Source organism: Falco peregrinus, chromosome 4, assembly GCF_023634155.1.
Source record: "Falco peregrinus isolate bFalPer1 chromosome 4, bFalPer1.pri, whole genome shotgun sequence".
Lineage (NCBI taxonomy): Eukaryota > Metazoa > Chordata > Aves > Falconiformes > Falconidae > Falco > Falco peregrinus.
The window spans coordinates 8,606,533-8,624,216 of record NC_073724.1 but is presented as its reverse complement, the minus strand read 5'-3'; the positions used below and the strand labels follow the sequence as shown (position 1 = coordinate 8,624,216).

The 17,684-nt window shown below is 53.1% G+C and overlaps 1 protein-coding gene across 1 annotated transcript in view; it reads right to left on the bottom strand.

Moving 5' to 3' along the window:
- Window positions 1-17,684, bottom strand: part of IGSF3 (immunoglobulin superfamily member 3) — a 100,183-nt gene that overhangs the window by 17,323 nt on the left and 65,176 nt on the right. Inside the window, 2 exon segments of the mRNA XM_055802419.1 lie at window positions 11,998-12,402; window positions 15,919-16,320. Of these exon segments, the coding sequence (XP_055658394.1) occupies window positions 11,998-12,402; window positions 15,919-16,320 (807 nt within the window).

The following is a 17,684-nucleotide window of genomic DNA, read 5'->3' as shown; positions in this document are numbered from 1 at the left end:
AACCCAGTCCCAGTTTAACACCAGGCACGACTTAGCAGGCTGACTGGGAGACTCATTTCCAGGAACACGGCCCCGGGCCAGTTCTTCTTGCGAGGAAACCATCTCTCCCCAGCACCCTCAGCCTACAATCCTGAAGGGCACTGACCAGGCTTTTGGCACAAACTCAGCCGACCTCTCGGCCTGCAGTCACCACCCAAAGGTGCCTCATTACTTCCCTGACTGGGGCCCGAAACCCACTCAGTGCCCAAATTCCTCCCAGAGGATGTTTGCCTGGGATTCAAGAGACCCCTGCGCAGGTTCACTGCCCTGCCACAGGCTCAGACGTGCACTAACCCTCAGCCCCCTGCCAGCCTTTCTCCCTTCCTGAAGGCTGAAGAGCCTCCTCCACCTCCACACACGTTGCAAGGACACCTGCATTAATGACTGCGGGGAACTGGGGCAACCGGAGTCAGGCAAGCACATGCCAGCCTTTGGACTCAGCAAGGCAAGGGGTGGGTGACTCATGTTTACCAAGTTAACTGAAAGAAAACCAATATTCAAAAGGGAAAGATGAGTGAGCCTTTCCAGAGAAGAGGCATCAGCGGAAAGGCATTTGCAGAAGAGAAGAAAACGAGATGCTGCTAGGAAGACCTCGCTCATTAAGCTTAAGTGTGGCACAGAAATCACAGCACAGTAAAGACAAAGACTTCCAGTGCTGGGGCAGCCACCCCAGAGATAGCACGGAAATGGCAGCACAGCTCCCAACTCCTGCTATTCTCTTTTAACAGAACACAATTCCTCCTGAAACTGGATTAGCGAGGTTGCAAATTGCATTAGCCAACATGGGAGGCTGCTGGTGCAACAGGAGCAGAAGAAAGGGAAATAGCATTAGACTTTGCCTGTCATTATTACTGCCATTATTAACTTGTCACTTTACTGTAGTGTTCCTATAACAATGAATTATTGCCTGCAAACAGGCTGACATGATTGAATTACTGCGAGAGCAGCTCCATGGGAAGGAGAGACAATGTTAACCCTTTCCTGAGGAGGGCTCAGCTGCTGCCCCCTCCCAAGCGGGCAGACAAAAAGAGCTGAGGCTTCGACTCTGAACACCAACCTGCCGCCTTGACCTTCAGCAGTGCTGGTTTCAGAGCAGTGCCGAAAGTTTCTGTGGTCCCCAAACTGCTCAGGTCCCGGTTGCACGTGGGCTGCTCTGGGTTGGACATGCAAACAAATGCAGAATATACGTCTGTCTGCAGCAGCAATAAGGATCCACAGCTGGAGCTCTCCCATCTTCGCACGTCTTCCTGCAACCTCTAGCCTACTAATTTTGTAAAGCTAAATCCTCACTTCTGCAGGTGCCTCCTTTCTGGTATAGAGAAGACAGGTGCCTGGACAAGCCACCAAACTGAATGACTGCCAGTCTCGATGGATGCGGGTCACCTTTTTTCCCCCTCCCCCCCTTGCAGGGTCAGTACCGTCTGCTTGCCATCAGGCTGTTAATCCGACTTTGTTCTCCCTGGCCGGCCAGACTCCCCTGGAAAGATGCTGCGATGGCCCTTCCCAGAGCCCCTGGGCAGAGCGGGAAGGAGCAGGCATGCCTTCACCCACCCAGGCCATGCCCCTTCACATCACCCCAGGTGCCACCCAAATGCTACTCGCACTCCCCTGGGGTCTGAGAGGCTTGAGCCTGCCCGCAAGTACTGCTCACGTTTGCTAAAAATCAGCTACATGACACTTCTCTCCTGGAATTTACTGTCCCTTGTATGAATGCTGCAAATAGTGCTCCCTGCAGCACAGCCTGGTGGGTGCCCCCAGCCCCAGAGCAAGCCTAGGAGCTGGCTGTGACCCACCTCCTCTCAGGGACAGAAAGACGCCAGGAATAACCCACCAAGTCACTCACGTTTCAGTACGTTCAGCAAGTTGCCGCCAGGTCCACAGCCCAGCAGACGCAGACCGCTCCCCAGCCTCCCAGCCTGCTGCTGCAGCAAGATGAGTGGGGTACTTAAATAGCTGCGCACGCCCACGCTGACCACCACCCGTTCCAACGGCCCAGCCCCGAGGCCGGCCATGCACCCTAAAGCACACTGTCCTCCTGCATCTTGGGGAAGCGCAGCCTGACGCACCCAAAATGCAACCACGGGGTGCTGTGGCAAAGTGGAACAGGCATTTCTGCTCAAACCCTGCGGTGGACCCTGCTCTGCTGCACCCCTGCCAGCTTCAGCCCCGCACTTGCGTCAGCCAAACCCATGCACAAGCGGCTGGGTGCCCCCACGCTCCCCAAAAGCAGCGCGGTCAGACTGCTGCCCTGCCAAACACAGAGGCAGCGGGTCAAGTCCATCGCTGCACACCTCGTGCTGTGGCGTGAAGACTGCAGGCAGTGACAAGGACATCTGCTGAGCTAGGGGACAGCCTGGCATTACCAGCCATGTCACGCCGGAGTCGGCAGAGCAGCTCACGAACTAGCAGGGCACCAAGCAGGGCCTCGGGGAAGCATACATATGTGACCCAGAAAGTCTCTTTAAAGCCCAGAAGCCATACATCTGTGAGCATCTATGGAAAAGGCCGTGCGTGTAGCTGCAGTGATGGAGAAAGCTGGGAAGCCCGCAGCCTCCAAGGGCCAGCCATGGTAAGCCAGAGACCACCGGCTGGAACATGCCACTGGCTTGGGAAAAGCCAGACCTTCTCCAAGAACCGGAAAGCACAACTCTCTGAAGGACAGCGAGACACAAATACACCCCAAAGCAAAATGCCCCGCAAACCTAAAACCAGAAGCCTTCCTGCCAAACCCTGAAATGAATGAAAGTTCTGCAGGAGAAAGAGGAGGGGCGGGAGGAATAAAAGATTCCCAGCATGAGTTGTGTATGCTGTCAGGAAACAATATACGGCTCACTGATCACTTGTAAATTAAAATATGGAGATAGGATCACTGGAAGATAAATTCAGTACCAAGCTACAGCCACCGAGGATAAAGAAAGAAAAAAAATAACATATTGAGATATTTAATCAACTCCTCATCAGAAAGATTTCAAACAAAGGAGCGCTTGGTCCATTAGGAAAAAGAAGTAATTAAAGGTACCTGAAGAACAAGTTCTAACACATACAGCAGCACCACACACCAACTCCTATGCTGTTCTGGAGGCTGGACATGAACAGTCAAATTTCTTAACATAAATCCTTGGTAGGGTTTGTGTAGATACATGCCAATGGTATGAAATGCCATTTTCTTGTCGTCCAGAGAGCAAGCTCTCCAGACAGACCTCAGGCAGGACCATGAGGTCTTCTGGACAATGCCTACGCCAGTCCTGCCAGCCCCAGGTTGTCAGTGCTGTCCTCTGTGCAGATAAAAGTCCCCTGAGAAGGACCGAACTGAATCCACCCAAGAGCTAGCTCACTCCACTCACCTTTAACTACTCCCTACCACCGGGTTAATTTTCTGCAGGTTCAGTAAACTGAGCTGGCGCACAGTGGGATTGATGCTGGCACAAGGAATGGGACAAGACCATGCAGCCAGCAGCATGTGTCCAGGGATGAGGATCATCTCCTTCTGTGCAACGAAGTGCTAGATCAGCTCCACCTGCACCCTAAATGCTCATGATGATGCTGCTTCCATAAATTAACTGGCGAATTCGACTACTGTGTGGAAGAACAACCCAAGTTAAATGAACCATCTGTCATTTCTTAAGAAATTGTCTTCTTGAACTTCTTAAGGACCAAGGAAATATTACTGCAGGATGGGCTACAGATCCATCATTACCTGCACTCCTTGTTTTGCTATTATATGGGACAGGGAAAACTGTAGGAATTTTCTTTTAACAGCTTCAAATCCCTATTTAAGCAAGTAAGATGGCCCTGCCCTGGGAGCCAACTTTTATGTTTACGTGTTAAAATAAAAGACCCTGAGCCGTAGGTTCAGCGTGTCCAGAGCCTGCCACTTTGCTGTAAGGAAGCAGATTGCAGGTTCAGTGACCCCAGCAATTTACTCTTCGACCAATGTCAGAACAGGTAGAAACCCCCAAATAATAAGCCTCTTATGAACCAAACTTCTGGAAAAGCATTCAGCTAAAAATTGTCCTTGTTTGTTCTACTGACACAGAGAAATTAATCTCAGAAGGTAAAATCACCACGGGAGGAAGTGGCTGGGTTTATTTTACTGAAGTTGCTTCCTTATTGTGGGCATTGCTGCACCACCTGGCTACGCAGGTCACTGTCATGTTGAAGAGCAAAGCCATTGTGTCCAGCCAACTGTGTCCCACCAGCAGAAGACACCCCCTGACCATCTGTCGAACCAATGCTCATGAAGGCAAGAAGCAGGGGATTTTCGGTAACTGGGGCTAGGCCACCCCTCTGCCTGGCCTGTTTACCGCGGCTCTTCTCAAAAGAGGACACAGCCTGGCTGTGCAAAGGACCGATGGGGCGTGCGTAGTTTCTCATCCCAGGAGAAACACCCCACATGATAAAGAAGCAAGACAAATACAAATGGTACAGGTGCCAGGCACAAGGATGGACAGCCAAAGCTGCTGCTTGGACATGCCAGGAGGGACACCCAGGCTGGGTACCGCTCTCTGACTGGAGAGCTGAGAATGCAGCAAGAGAAAAATCGTGCCATTGCAGCACTGAGCCTGCTGGCCTCAAGGCCACTCACCTTTTGGAGACCAGTGGGGCAGCCAAAGGGCTGGCACTCCATGCATGGACCAAGGAAGGAGAGCGGCCGTCAACACCTGGCTGGAAACCCAGTCATCACCAGTGCTCCCTCTCCCCCGGGGGCTGTCCCTGCTGACTCTGCTTTTGAAGTCTTCAAGGACATGAGGGACGTACAAAGCTTTAGAGCTGCACAACGTCTAAGTACTGTTCGCTGCAGAGTATTTTAGTCCAAAGAGAGCAAACAGGTAATCGATGAGAAGCTAAAGTGTGTGGAGAGAAGACGCTCAAGACAACATCAAAGAAACTGCGTGTGCACAGACTGCAAACAGACTGACACTGTGGCTCTGTATAGGCATGCAGCAAACGGGAGTGGAAAACCGTTCAGGAGATATCAAAGAGAGAAGCAGAGTGCCTTGAAATCGAAGTGAAAAAATTGCTCCTAAAAAAGTCACTGTGAAAAGGAAGAGTTAATTTGAATAGAGCAGCATATTCTGAATACAACCAACCCAGGTCTCCTGGTGTTGTCGTGGTCGGTCTTGTTAGGGGGCAGAAAAGCAAGACTGCCTGCAGTAAGATCAACGGGCACACAGAGCAGGCTGAGCTGGGTTAGGTCCCTCTAGGTGCAAGGATCTGTTCCCACACCCTTCACCCTAGTGAAATGCATCCGAGATGCTTCATACATTTAAAGTCCAACTTCTCACGTTACACCCTTGGGTGCATTTTCCAGGCTGAAGCCCCAGGGGAAGCCCTGAACATAACTGACTGCAATCAGCTCAACACGTTCAGCTCCAGCAGAAACACTCCACGTGCAAACCTGCAGAGGAGCCAAGTATCACTGCTCCCAGATGGGCAACCAAAGGCAGGGGGAGGCGAATCACAGCTCTGACCCTGCAAGTCCAGTGTCAGCATCCCCAGCGTGGGGCCAGGAACGCTGCAGTGCATCCAGCATGAGCTCCTTCCCCTGCTGCTCACGCTGACGGGCTCATTTCGACATGGCAACCGTTTTGTGGAATCAAGATGGCATTTGCTCTGGGTGCTTCGGCTCTGCTGACACCAATGTGACCTCCTGCCAACGCGTGACCTGCACTGGGCCAGATCTAACTGGCTGAGCGATGTGGCCGAGCACCTCTCCGATACTGGTGAGTGCAAAACCATAGCTGGTTTGACAAGGTCAGCCAGGAAGCACCACACTGGGAGCCGGGCAGGGAGAGCATCCTCACGTGGGTGTGTGCCCACAGGCAACATCCCACCTCAAAACTGTATTTACAAATCAGTGCCTGAATGCTAGAGGGTATGTTATGCACCACAGTGGCAGCGACAAGAGCAGGCTCTCAGCTGTGTGACAGTGATGGTACACGGAGAAGATGGGGCACAGGGATGTTGGGAATAGGGTGTGATGGCTAAGTGCGGAGGAAAAGCAACCTGGGGTGCCAGCCTAGGATAAATAAATGTGCCAAGGAGGTGGCAGCAAGTCTCAGGGGGGAAGCTGACCCAAAGGACCTGGCAAGTGTGGGGACAGAGCTCCCCAAGGCAAATGTGCAGGGGTAGGAGACTACCAGGGGTAAGAAGTGGAAGAAGCAAACCCTCCTGTGCTACCTGGAAAAGAAAAAGGATTCCAGCTGGGTCACTAACGCAGGTCTATGCAAGGGGACAGCCCTGGGTCCTGCAACACTGAACCCCTTCATTTTGTCTGTTCAGTGTGCTGGAAGCTGACAGGAAAGAGCAGCAGCTCGGAGGCAGAAGAGCAGGTCTTAACCCACTGGCGGTGAAGGGAAAGGAGCAAGTCCTCGAGCAGCCAGGGCAGAGGAGACTGCTCTGCGCCGCAGTCACAACTGCTGCTGAACAGCCTCCTGTCTCTCCACACATCCTGGACTCCTCCATCACTCAAGCAAGAGTACAACGATTTGCCAGATGGAGCAGGCAGCTGTAAAGCAGGGAAGCAGTGCTATTCTATGGAGCAAAACCACTCTGGGATCAAGTAAGCAGCAAACTTCAGTTGCCAGACTTCACTTCTGTAAGGAAGTTTCCAGCTCATTAACTTCCCTTGTTTAACTTCATTGCTGGATGCTGGCAGCCGCAAAAAGTGTCAGGTTTTTCAGTAGGCGCTTTGTGGCCCTTGCAAACACTTGTTTGAGCCTCCATTCAGGAGTCTGGTCAGTACCCCAGTGGCCACCCATTGTAGAAAAAGCATCTTTCACATCCATCTACAAGGATGAGCGGGATACTGAGCAGTCCCTCTGAGGCTGCCAGGGATGGTCTTGGACAAAGAGGTAACAAAGGTAACGAAGAGGTCCTTTGCTCTCCGTTCCTTAAGTTTCTCTGGCCACTGCTCGCCCAACACAGTCAGGCTGCTGTCAGTGGTGGTTTCTTGTGGATAGCAGGAGAACAGCAGAGCGCTCTGCACCCACTCGGGCGCAGCGTTTCAGGGCAAGCACGGCTCTGGCTCACCCCACTCTGAAAGTAAGGTTCAGGAACAAGCCTCCCCAGCTTCTCCCAGGCCAGCTTCAGGAGCCTCCACCCTCCCCCTCCACAATGGTTTCAACTTGACAGCTCCTAATAAACCAAACTTTACCAAGCATCCCCTGGAGAACCCCTGGAAGCTAATTAATGCTCTAATGAAGAGCCTGACTGCCTTGTTTGCTCGACAGCTCCCAGGTCAATCAATCTGCCGTAGCCCAGCTTGCGAAAAAGCAGCAAGGAGCCCAGCACCCCTGGCGTCTGCCCAGTTATCATCCCCCGCCGCCCCTCCCCATCCCTCCTCCCATGTTCATTACTGTCAAAAACCAGGCAGCAAGAGGGCAGATTTACAGAGGCGATTGCAGCTTCTCCCCATGCACCTGCTCCAGTGCTAGTCACGAAGGAACTGGCCAAGGGACAGTGCAAGGCTGGAGGGGCAGGCAGAGCGCAGGGGCACAGGGAGGGGGGTACGCTGCAGGTTGGGATGGACAGGTCTGTGCCTGAGCATGAAAGGTGGGGGGTGTGCTCAGCAGGGGGTTGCTACAACCTCCTGCTTGTGCGAAGCTCTACTTTTTTATTCTGCTGTTGCCAGAGACCTCCCAGCACTCAGGCCCTCTCAAAGCTCTGCTGAATCACTCACTTGTGCTGCAGGGGAAAGGTAAGTGCGGTAATGCACACGAGGACAACGGCAATTTAATGCACCAGCACAAACCTGCTCAGGCCTCCTCGCTGCAAGAGTCCTATCCAGATGTCCTAACCTGCCCAGTCTGCAGCGCAGGCCCCATCATCCCCATGCCGCCACGGACTGTCTGCTGCCCTTGTCTGAGTCCCGCAGGCTGCACAGACACGTGCTGCTCCCAGACAGCACTTCCCACCTCGGCTGCTCCATCCTGAAAACCTGGCAGGGAGAAGCAAGATGCAAGGAGGGGCTGGGAACAGAGCCTGCCTGACAGCCCTTGGGTCTCCCCCTGACCCACATGCATCTATCTATCACCTTCCTCCCTTGGGCAGGACGCGGAGCACAGGCACCGTTCCCCCTCCATGCTGTGGGAGAAAGGGGGCAGAGATCAGTGAGGGGTACTGCTCAGCTGGTGTCCTCACACAGAGAGCTCAGCCCAAATCCAAATGCTTCCAGGGTCACCTGGATTCAAAAGGAACCACCTGCACCTCTACCTCCCATAAAACCTGAGAGATCAACAAGTGCCAGGGAGTCACCAAACCTGTCCCCTCCAAGGGGACATCTGTCCTGACTGATCTCTTGCAGACCAGCCCAGTAAAGCTTGCACGGAGGATGCTCTTCCCCACCTGGAAAAGGGCAAGTGTGCAAAGGGCAGGGCAACGTCTCTAGAAGCAAACACAATGGTGAAGCCTTGGGGGAAAGGAAGGGTGAGCCTCAGCTTTCAGGGATGAAAAAAATCGGGGTGTCAGAGGCAGGCCAGGTACCGCAGCAGAAAGGGAGCCCCAAACACACGGAAGTGGGCAGGAAGAAACCTCCACCTTGCAGCTGGGGCTCGCTCCAAGCTCAGCCTGCGCTCCTGTGTGTGGTCTCCTGCCAGCTTTGGCTTCAGGGAAGCAGCTGGCATGAACGGAGCCGTACTTTCATCGTTCCTCCCCCTCTGCTGCAACATGAGCTCACTGAGAAAGAAACAACACGCAGCTCAAAAGTCAAAAGGAGAACGCTGCGTTGTAAGGACATGAAACAGCCCCAGACAATCTAGCCAGGCTGGTCCACAATCCTGCCCTTTGGACCCCCACACCAGCCGGGACTTCTGCCCCAGGCTCCAGAAGTTGGAACCCAGCGCTTGCCCTACAGCAGTGCAGGTCTCACTCCCCGCAAAGCACACACGAGGGGCTGCGTGTCCCTGCCTGTGCACAACCCTCCCTCTGCTTTGCAACCCAAGGCGTGCAGGCTTGCATGACACCAAAGGGCAGGCCACGAAAGGGAGCTCCAGATCCTACTGCTGCTGCTGGTGAGGTTTCACGCACCAGCAGGTGATGAACACCGGTGCCCTCGTGATATGTAAATTCTCTATCAGCTCTCACGCAGCCAGCACCCTTTGTAGGGCTCTTCCTCACACTGCCAGTCTGTATAACGGCTTCAAGCCCAAGAGGTCGGGAATGTCACACCCAACGGCCAAATCTGGCTCCAGATGCCAAGCAGGACACTTGTGCCATCCTGCTTACAGACCCTGTATTTAGAGCTGAGTTAATGCTGCCGCCTCATTTGCTCCCTTCTTCAGGAGCCGTGTGTTTCATTTCTCAAATACCGCTTGTTTCTTCCTGGTAGTAGGAAAGGACCGGAGTGTTTCAAGCTGCTGCTGTTTCCTCACCATTACCTGTTGGCCATGAAACAGCCGCAGGGGAAATGACTTCGCAGCCACATTAACACACGCAGTGCAAACCCAGCGCTGCCACCTCTGCAGTTACCACCCAGCCCCGATGACATCTACGAACACTACCCACTGCAGGACTGCCAAGGAGAGCCAGCCTGAGCACCGCATCCGCAAACCAGCACACCAGGAGAAGCTTCAGCACCCTGTTCCTTGAGGATGTGGGATTTCACAAAGCCAAGAGGCTAGTGAAGCAATCAGGCAACCGCTATTTTACCTTTCTCACCTGAACACACTTTAAAGGCTGACTTGTATCGACTGCCACATCTGCACCTGGAACCTGCCGAATGGAAAGGTCGCTCTGACGAACAGGGAGCAGAGGTTTAAGAGGAAACTAGAATCCCAGCGTTAACGTCCAAGCTGGAAACACATGCTGGCTCAATTTGCCAAAAGACCTTCAGACAAGCCTTTACAGCGTCCCTCAGTGGATCGGTAGTGGAGATAGTTCACCCCAAACACACTGGCATATGGATGAGAAAGCTGGGACTAAGATACCCAACAGCAGCCCAAAGGCATCTCAGATTAAGGTGATGACAGAGACACTGAATTAGACCGACAGCACTCTCAGGTGTTCAATCCTTTTGAAGAAGCCCTGGATATTCATCTGAAAACCAGCCCCTGCTTCACCAGCACAGGTCTGACTGGGCAGGCTCTAGGATATTCATTCAGAGGTGTCCAAGGAAGGTGCCTCCCACGTCATCCTGGATCCTCTCTGGAAATCATCCAGAAATTATCCAGCCAAAGACCCAGCAAGGATGTGACATGACCCTCTGCAGCCTGCAACACCAGAGAGAACCACAGCAGTCACTGGTGTGACTGCTGGCATTGCATTTGTGGAGAACATCAACCACCTGCTCTCAGAGGCTGCCTTGGACACGGAGACAAAGCACAGAGAGTGTGCAACCATGGCACTGGGGACGCTCTGTGAAGTCCCTCTCTTCTCTTCCACCTCCCTTTGTAAGCCATAAAACCAGAAACATTATGCAAGGCTCATTGGACTGACAGCTAAGATTTGTGTAGCAGTAGTTTTGTCGAGCAGCAGGGGGATAGGGAGAGGTAAAAACCATGGAGACCTAGATGACTTGTTCTGTTAAGGCATCACTTGATGGTTACTGCTCCAGTAAAGAAGAACTGGCTGCCAGAGCACAGTTTACATGTCCTTTGAATGTCCTCCTTGCCACCCTGAGCTATGACAAAGAGGGTCTCTTCTGGAAGCTGTTACCAAGGATTTCTTTCTCTCCCCCTCACACATGTATGCATGCACAGAGATGTGCCATGAAGAAGCATGTTACTCCAGGGACCATATCCAGTCAACGCTGCCTCCTAGGGAAATAAGCTAAAATGATGAACATCACAAAGCTGACCTTGCCAGCAGTAAAACACGTATCACAAGGCAGGATAATCAAGATAAATGGCAAAGATTAACCTGGAGATGAAGGCAAGGAATGAGAGAGGGAAGAAAGATGACGGAAAACTCATGAGGCACCTGAAAGTCACAGAATCCCCCGACTTTTCTAAACGCATACTAAGGGTTGGGGAAGGTGGAGGGGAGTATGAAAAGGGCCACCGAGGGGAAAAGCACAAAGCCTAAGCCAGAAGAAAGACCTTAGGAAGCAGCTCCTCTGCACGGGAACATGAAGGGAGGACTACCAAACCGCATGGACCTGAGCCAAGAGTCCTGAAGGTGCTAAAAGCCTCGCTCCACACATCAACTCCAGCCCTAAGGCAGAGACAGCAATGGACCGTTCAGCTCAGCGATGGCCCAAGCTGCCCTGACTGCAGACGTATCTTCGCACCCTTTGTGGACAATAGAAGGCACCACCAAAGTATCAGTGCTAAGACCCAGCTCTCTCCACCGGCTGCACAGGGAGAATAAGCACATTGTAGGTTTTCTGACTCTCGCTGCCAAGCCAGGCGTTTGTTGCCCAGCTGTTGCACACTCTGTGTGGGCACCCACGGCCTCGGTGACTTCCCGCTGCAAAGGGCTCGGTTTCTAGCGGGGATGAAAGTCACGCTCTGTGATCGCCAGCTGCTTTTGAAGATGCCTCCAGCAGAGCGAGAGATGCAGCCAGTTACCAGACAAGAGCTGCGGCACCTCACATGGCACAGACGCACATGCAGGCTTTGGTGGGAGCATGTCTCTCTTCCTTGACCCTGTTTGCCCCATCCCTCTCCCCTCCTTCCCAGGTTAGTCTGCTCTGATGAATGGAGCCATCAACCTCAAAGCTGCCTCCATCTCACAGGAACAGTCCAGAAACTGGACCGAGCTTCAGTCACCTCACTTCCCAGAAGAAAGCCCCATGGCCAACATACAAGGAACAAAGAGAGGACCCGGTTCCCCAGAGGTGGATAAGGGAGCTCCAACACATCTGCGGGCAAAGAGCCGAGCAGTTCCACCTGTACAAGTGTGAGACACCAGTTGCAGCCATGAGAGGGGTCCTCACTCCAGACAGACCACTGCAGCACTGGTAAATACCCCATCCCCATGACACACCCCCAGCCCCTCTCCTGTGCTCTTGGCACTCACCTGGCCGCAGGACCCTGATTTCCAGCAGGTTGGAGGTCCTGTCTGCCAGCCGCGTCCAGCTGCTGTTGTAGTTCTTCCTCCAGAGCTCAGCCACGCACTGGTACTTGCCAGCCTCCGTGTCACTCGCCCTGCTGATGCTCAGGCGCACGTTGTTGCTGGACTCAGCCTTCTCGATGGCAGTGCGGGTCCGGAAACCCGCATACCTGTCACCCCACTGGACCCCGCCATCACGCGTGAAGGTGACCAGGTCATGAAACTCTGTGCTGCCTGCTGGCTGGAAACGCCACGTTACCGACACGGGTACCCATGATGGGTAGTGGGGCTTGATGATGCACTGGAGGTCAAAGGACTCGTTGTAGGTCACCCCAGGGGTGCGGGAGATAGCTGTGACAGCAAAGCCGGCCTCTGTGGAAAGAGAGAAGAGGGCTTTAAGAGACACCTGCCTAGTGAGTCCAGGCTGTTGGCACACAAAAACTAGAGTGTGGTCACCCAGTCGTGGGCATGGAGTAATCAGCCGCTTGCATTGTGCCGGCTCCTCATTTGCAATTGCAAAGCGGCACGAAAAGCAGCAGCAAAAACACACTTGGGTGTGTTCTGCCCAGACAAGCCAGATCCTTTAAACCCAGAGGGTGAGCAGCCAGCCTCTGCAGGCTGCCACAGCCCCGGACGAAAACGTGGCAGCGCAGCAGCAAGGGAGCAGCACCAGGCACTGCAGCTACCCAGCATCAGCCTGACAGCTTGCAGACCCCGCAGTCCACATCCACCCCTCAGGCAGGGGGTGCCCCCCCCATTCCCCACACCCAGCCTGCGGCTGGTTGTGGCAGTGAAGGGAAGATGAGGACAGTAACAAGCAGCAGCCTTCGTTCATGCATCGGAGAGCTGGCAGTGGTTACAAATCCCCAGGATGGAGGCAACTAAAAAAGAAACAGGTTGCTCTTGTTCTTCACACAGCATGGCTTTTGTTCTCTTCCAGATCACAGCTCCAGGACAGCTGTAGGCAGTTATCCTTTAGGCTGTACGGCACTCTGTAAGCCGGTCAATACGTTTTGACTTGTCTAACCCCGGCACCTTGTTTAGGGGACTTTAAAACCAGCAGTCTATTAGTAATTCAAAAGTAACGTTCTGCGCTGCAGAAAGAAGTATTTTCCTCTCTTGTAATCACTTCAGCGCAGCCAGCAGATTTAGCAGGGACCTCATTTTCTACCAGGAACCTCCCCAAGAAGCGGTCCTTTCTCAGGAGGCTCCGTGGGGTGTCCCACGCCGGCTGGCAGCTCTCCTCCCTCCCCCTTCAGTGCCAACCACCCCAGCACCTGGCGCGGCTGCTGCTGCTGGAGGAGAGCCCTGCCAGTGCCCAGTAGAAAGAGGAATGTCTTCTGGATCAGCACAGAGCTTCAGCCTGCCACTGGCTCGAAATTACAGTTTGGGAGACGAGCCGGGAGCTCCCTGCAACCCGCAGAGCTGCTGCACGGACACTGCTGCATCCGCCTGCTTCCAGCAAGCGCCTTTGCAGCCCCACGGCGTCACCGTGCCAGAGCTCCAGGACATGTCACTACTGAGAAAACAGGTCAATCTTTGGGATTAAAGACTCTTGTGACATGTTCAGTGATTACCCAGGAGAAGAGAGTGAGACCCAGGCTGTCTCCCCTGCAGGACTGCTGCATCTCATCCCCACGTAAGCCCTTACCTTCAGAGCCAGCAGCAGCCCTCCTGTCCTGGCCAGCATGTTACTGGGCCCAGCTCAGAGCATCACTGAGCCAGCGACGGCCCTAGAAAGCCAACTTAATTCCACCAAGACCAGCTGACTTCTTAAAAGTTGAATCTCCAGTTGCCCTGGGCAAGGAAGCTTCCCGAAGGGATTTCTCTTGACTGCCGTACAAAAGCCAGGTGTGCTTCTCATGTCCTCAACTCAACCAACATGGTCATGGCACTCAGGTTAACACACAAAGGCCATGCTTCCTTCAGGACTTGGTACAAAAGGAGAGAAGCCACGCATAAAGGGGGCAGATTTGCTGCAGGACCTCCTTACAAGAACGCAGCAGCCCCCCATCTCACCCTGCCTGCCCACTCCTTCCCCCAGCCAGCCAAGAACTAAGTCCCTGCCAGGCACTTGAGATCCTCAAAAGTTCAGGGACATCTGGTCTCATCCAACGTCACATCGCTCTCCTGGCTATTGCTTCTGAACCACCCTGTGGACAGATTTATGGGTTTAAACATCATTTGTGCTGGTACAGCTAAAGAGTTTCTTACCCTGGCAGACTAGTAAACGATTAGACCTTAACTTGAAGTGTGAGTGTCACTAAATTTACTGCATTTTTTTTTTACTAGCAATTTCTGTAGCCATAAACCTCTCTTGCTCCTTCTTAGCACCTTCCATTTGAGTTTCTCAGGGCACTTCAAAACCACTGCGCTGAACAAAAAATACCAGATTCAGCAGCAACGAAACAATACTTAACATTTTCTCCCCTAAATTTTCATAAGCTACTGCAGCTTTGCTAGTTATAGGAAGAGGACCTAGGAATTTCTTAGGACTTGACAGAACATGTTCAATCACTGGAGATTTCTCTGGGACAAGGAGCAGAGGAGCAGGGACAACTACCTTTCCATCACATCTTCTAGAACTGCTGCTGGGCAATTCTGAGCATCTTACAAATTTTAACAAGAGCAAAAGTGATACATTTTAAAATCTCAGCACTCAATCTCAACACTTCTACAAGTGGCCGAGTAGAGAGAAGGGCCAATACATAAACTTACGGCAGGCCAAATGCTGCTGACCTCAGAAGGAAGGTGCCATTAAAACCAGGTAAGTATCTGCCTTTAGTTCTTTACAAACTAATGTCCCTATCTGCTTTTGGAAGCTATATAGCAAAGATTTCTAGCTCCAGACAGAACAGCCTCTGAAAGGTCCAAAGTGAAGGGGAGGAAAGGAGGAAAAAAGCAAGATTCTAATCAGAATACGATACAGCTTTGAAGTCTGGTCTCTCACACATCTTGCCAAAGCTTAAGTTTAATACTGCAGGGAACCAAAAAAACCTCACCAACCGAAATTCTTATCTCAACCTTTCAACAGAGCTCCCAGATTGTTTATAGCGCTGGCATTCTGCAAATCAGTAGCCTCACAGGAGCAGACATCCCTTCTTCAGTCTTCTGCAGAGCGCTCTGGAAACGAGTCCAGGGCTTAATACAGCAAGGCCTGAGCGGGACCAAAGCAATTCACAATCTGTGCAAAATCCCTAATGCCCTACCCGCCCTCTCCTAAACTGATGTGGTTGCACTGTGTTTGGAATGGAGGAGCCCCTCGGCAGAGCACAGTACCAATGATCCCGGGAGCTGGTTCAGCTTGGGCATGGACAACATTGTGGTTGCAGGCCAGCAGCTCAGTGCCTCCCTGCAGAAGCTATGAGGACCGTTCCTGATCCATGTCTTCCGCAGGCTTCTGTCGCCGTCAAGAGATGCTAGTCATTTCTGGTGGCTGGGCCAACAGATGCCCAGCTTTTTGCTCTCCTGGCCTGGCGAGTGGAGGTAAGGTTTACCCAGGGCAGACAGCGAGGCTTCAGTGCCCACAGGCTGCTGATGGAGCGCCACCACTGCACTGCTCATCAGTGCTGGGGGGACACGTCATGGGACTGGCAGCCTCTCTCCTCAGAAGGACGCTGGAAGCACTGCCCCTCTCCTTAGCCACCCCCTGCCCTGCTCCTGCCACAGCCACCCCTCAGACTTTGCCCCCACACACAACGGGGCACGCAGGAGTTTTGCACCAACCTACCAGCAGCTGCGGGTGGGCTGCCAGGGATCTCCACTTGGCCAGCAAGCAAGGGCTGGAGTGCGGAGAGCAGCCCCAGTTATTCGCAGGTGACCTTCTGAAGGGGGGGCTGGCCACAGAGGGAGCACGGCCCCGTGGCCCCCTGCGCCTCAAGTACTCACCTAGAGCAGTGATGGACACCGGGGTGCCCGCGTGCCGCTCCCCAACCATCTGCCACTCCCCATCCAGAGTCCGCGTCCACTCGGCCACCCGGCACTCGTAGTGGCCCTCATCTGCCTTGACGCTGTTGAAGATCTCCAGGGTGAAGGAGCCGGGACGGACCTGCTCCACCTGGATGCCCCCGTAGCTGCTGCGCTCAGCGTACGAGGGGCCTGGTTGCAGGGTGCCCTCCCGATCCAGACGCACGATTTCGCTGCGCCGGTTCAGCTTGTCCACCAGCTGCCAGGTGACGGAGAGGCGGCTTTGGGGCCCAAAGCCCGAGCGTACGTTGCAGCCAAAGCGCAGGCTCTCTCCCTCCAAGACATTGCTGGCATTGTTGATAATCTCCAAGGAGATGCTGGTCTCTAAGGAGAGAAACGCATACACACAGGGGAGATGACACACACTTGCCACTTCTTGGTCTGCAAGAAGGACGCTGCCGGCCAGAGAGGCTTTCTACCAGGTGCAGGAAACTGCCCACGCATTTGGGTCCAGGCACGTCTTAACCTCATGCATGACCACATCCAAAAACAGCTTTGTGGGCAGCGAGCTGCTCCTGGTGACTTGCACACTCAAATCAGGCGTAGGCCAAAGCTGGGAGAAATCTCTCTGCCTACGGCTCACGAGACATTGCTGCATCTTCTGGTCGCAGGTCCGGGATGGGATCTCAGCAAAACTTGAGGGAATTTGTGTTGCTACAACATCAACCACATGCAACTGGCTCTGCCAAAAAAAAAAGCTTCCAGCTCCCTGGGCTTTTCAATGCACGTCATCCTGATCACCATCTTGCCACGTCTATTCCTACAACAGCTTTTGGGAGAAGCTCTCCCCAACTCCCATCACTAATGACACTAGAGGTAGCTATCAAATTCTGGTAACATCAAAAAACCCACGGTATCCTGAGCTTCCCAGAGGTGTACGGCTTTACAGCTGTCCTTTCAGATATACTGAGCGCTCGTTACTCTTGCTTTCTTTTGTCAGTGTTATGGACGCTTAGCACCCTTTAAAAACCATCACATTTGTTCCTAGAGCTGGTGATTTATCAAACGGCAAGAACGAAATCTGTCTGCAAGGTGGCTGTGCCTAAAAGTACTACATTTTAGGCATTTGTCAAACGCAAAAATTTTAGCTAGAGTAATTTTCAAAGCCAAACAAATGAGACCAAATATTAGTAGGAGAGAAAAGAAACAGAATTTCTTTTGAAGAAATGAGGAGGGGAAAAAAGAGCTAGAGGAAAGGGCTGCGTTTTCCTACAAACCTAAGAGACAGCAGACATCGCACAAAATCCTCTCGCAGCTACCCTCTGCTTAGTCACAGCCCACTGCCAGGCTAGCCTGGGCAACGCGTGCATGGCTCACCATGCCACAGCGACCCGAGCTCCAGAGAACAAAACAAGGAAGGAGTCCTCCCAACCTGTTATTTCTGTATTTGTCATGTTTGCCTGACAAACATAAAAGGCATTCAGGCGAGCCTCCAGCAGGGTTGTTTTCACCAGGGTTGGCAGACACACAGTGACAGTGACAGAGCTCCAAGCTGAGGAGCAACCCGGGGCTCGAGAAGCACAGGAACCCTGGCTTCTCCCAGGACAGCCCTCACGCAGTACAGCTCAACAACAGCCACTCAACGGCAGGACCCTAGCAGCTCTTTGGACAAACCAAGGCCAAGCTGGTCTCCCCATCATGTCTGCCGAGTACTTTAGAGCACCCAGCTCCCCGCAGAGCAGGGCGAG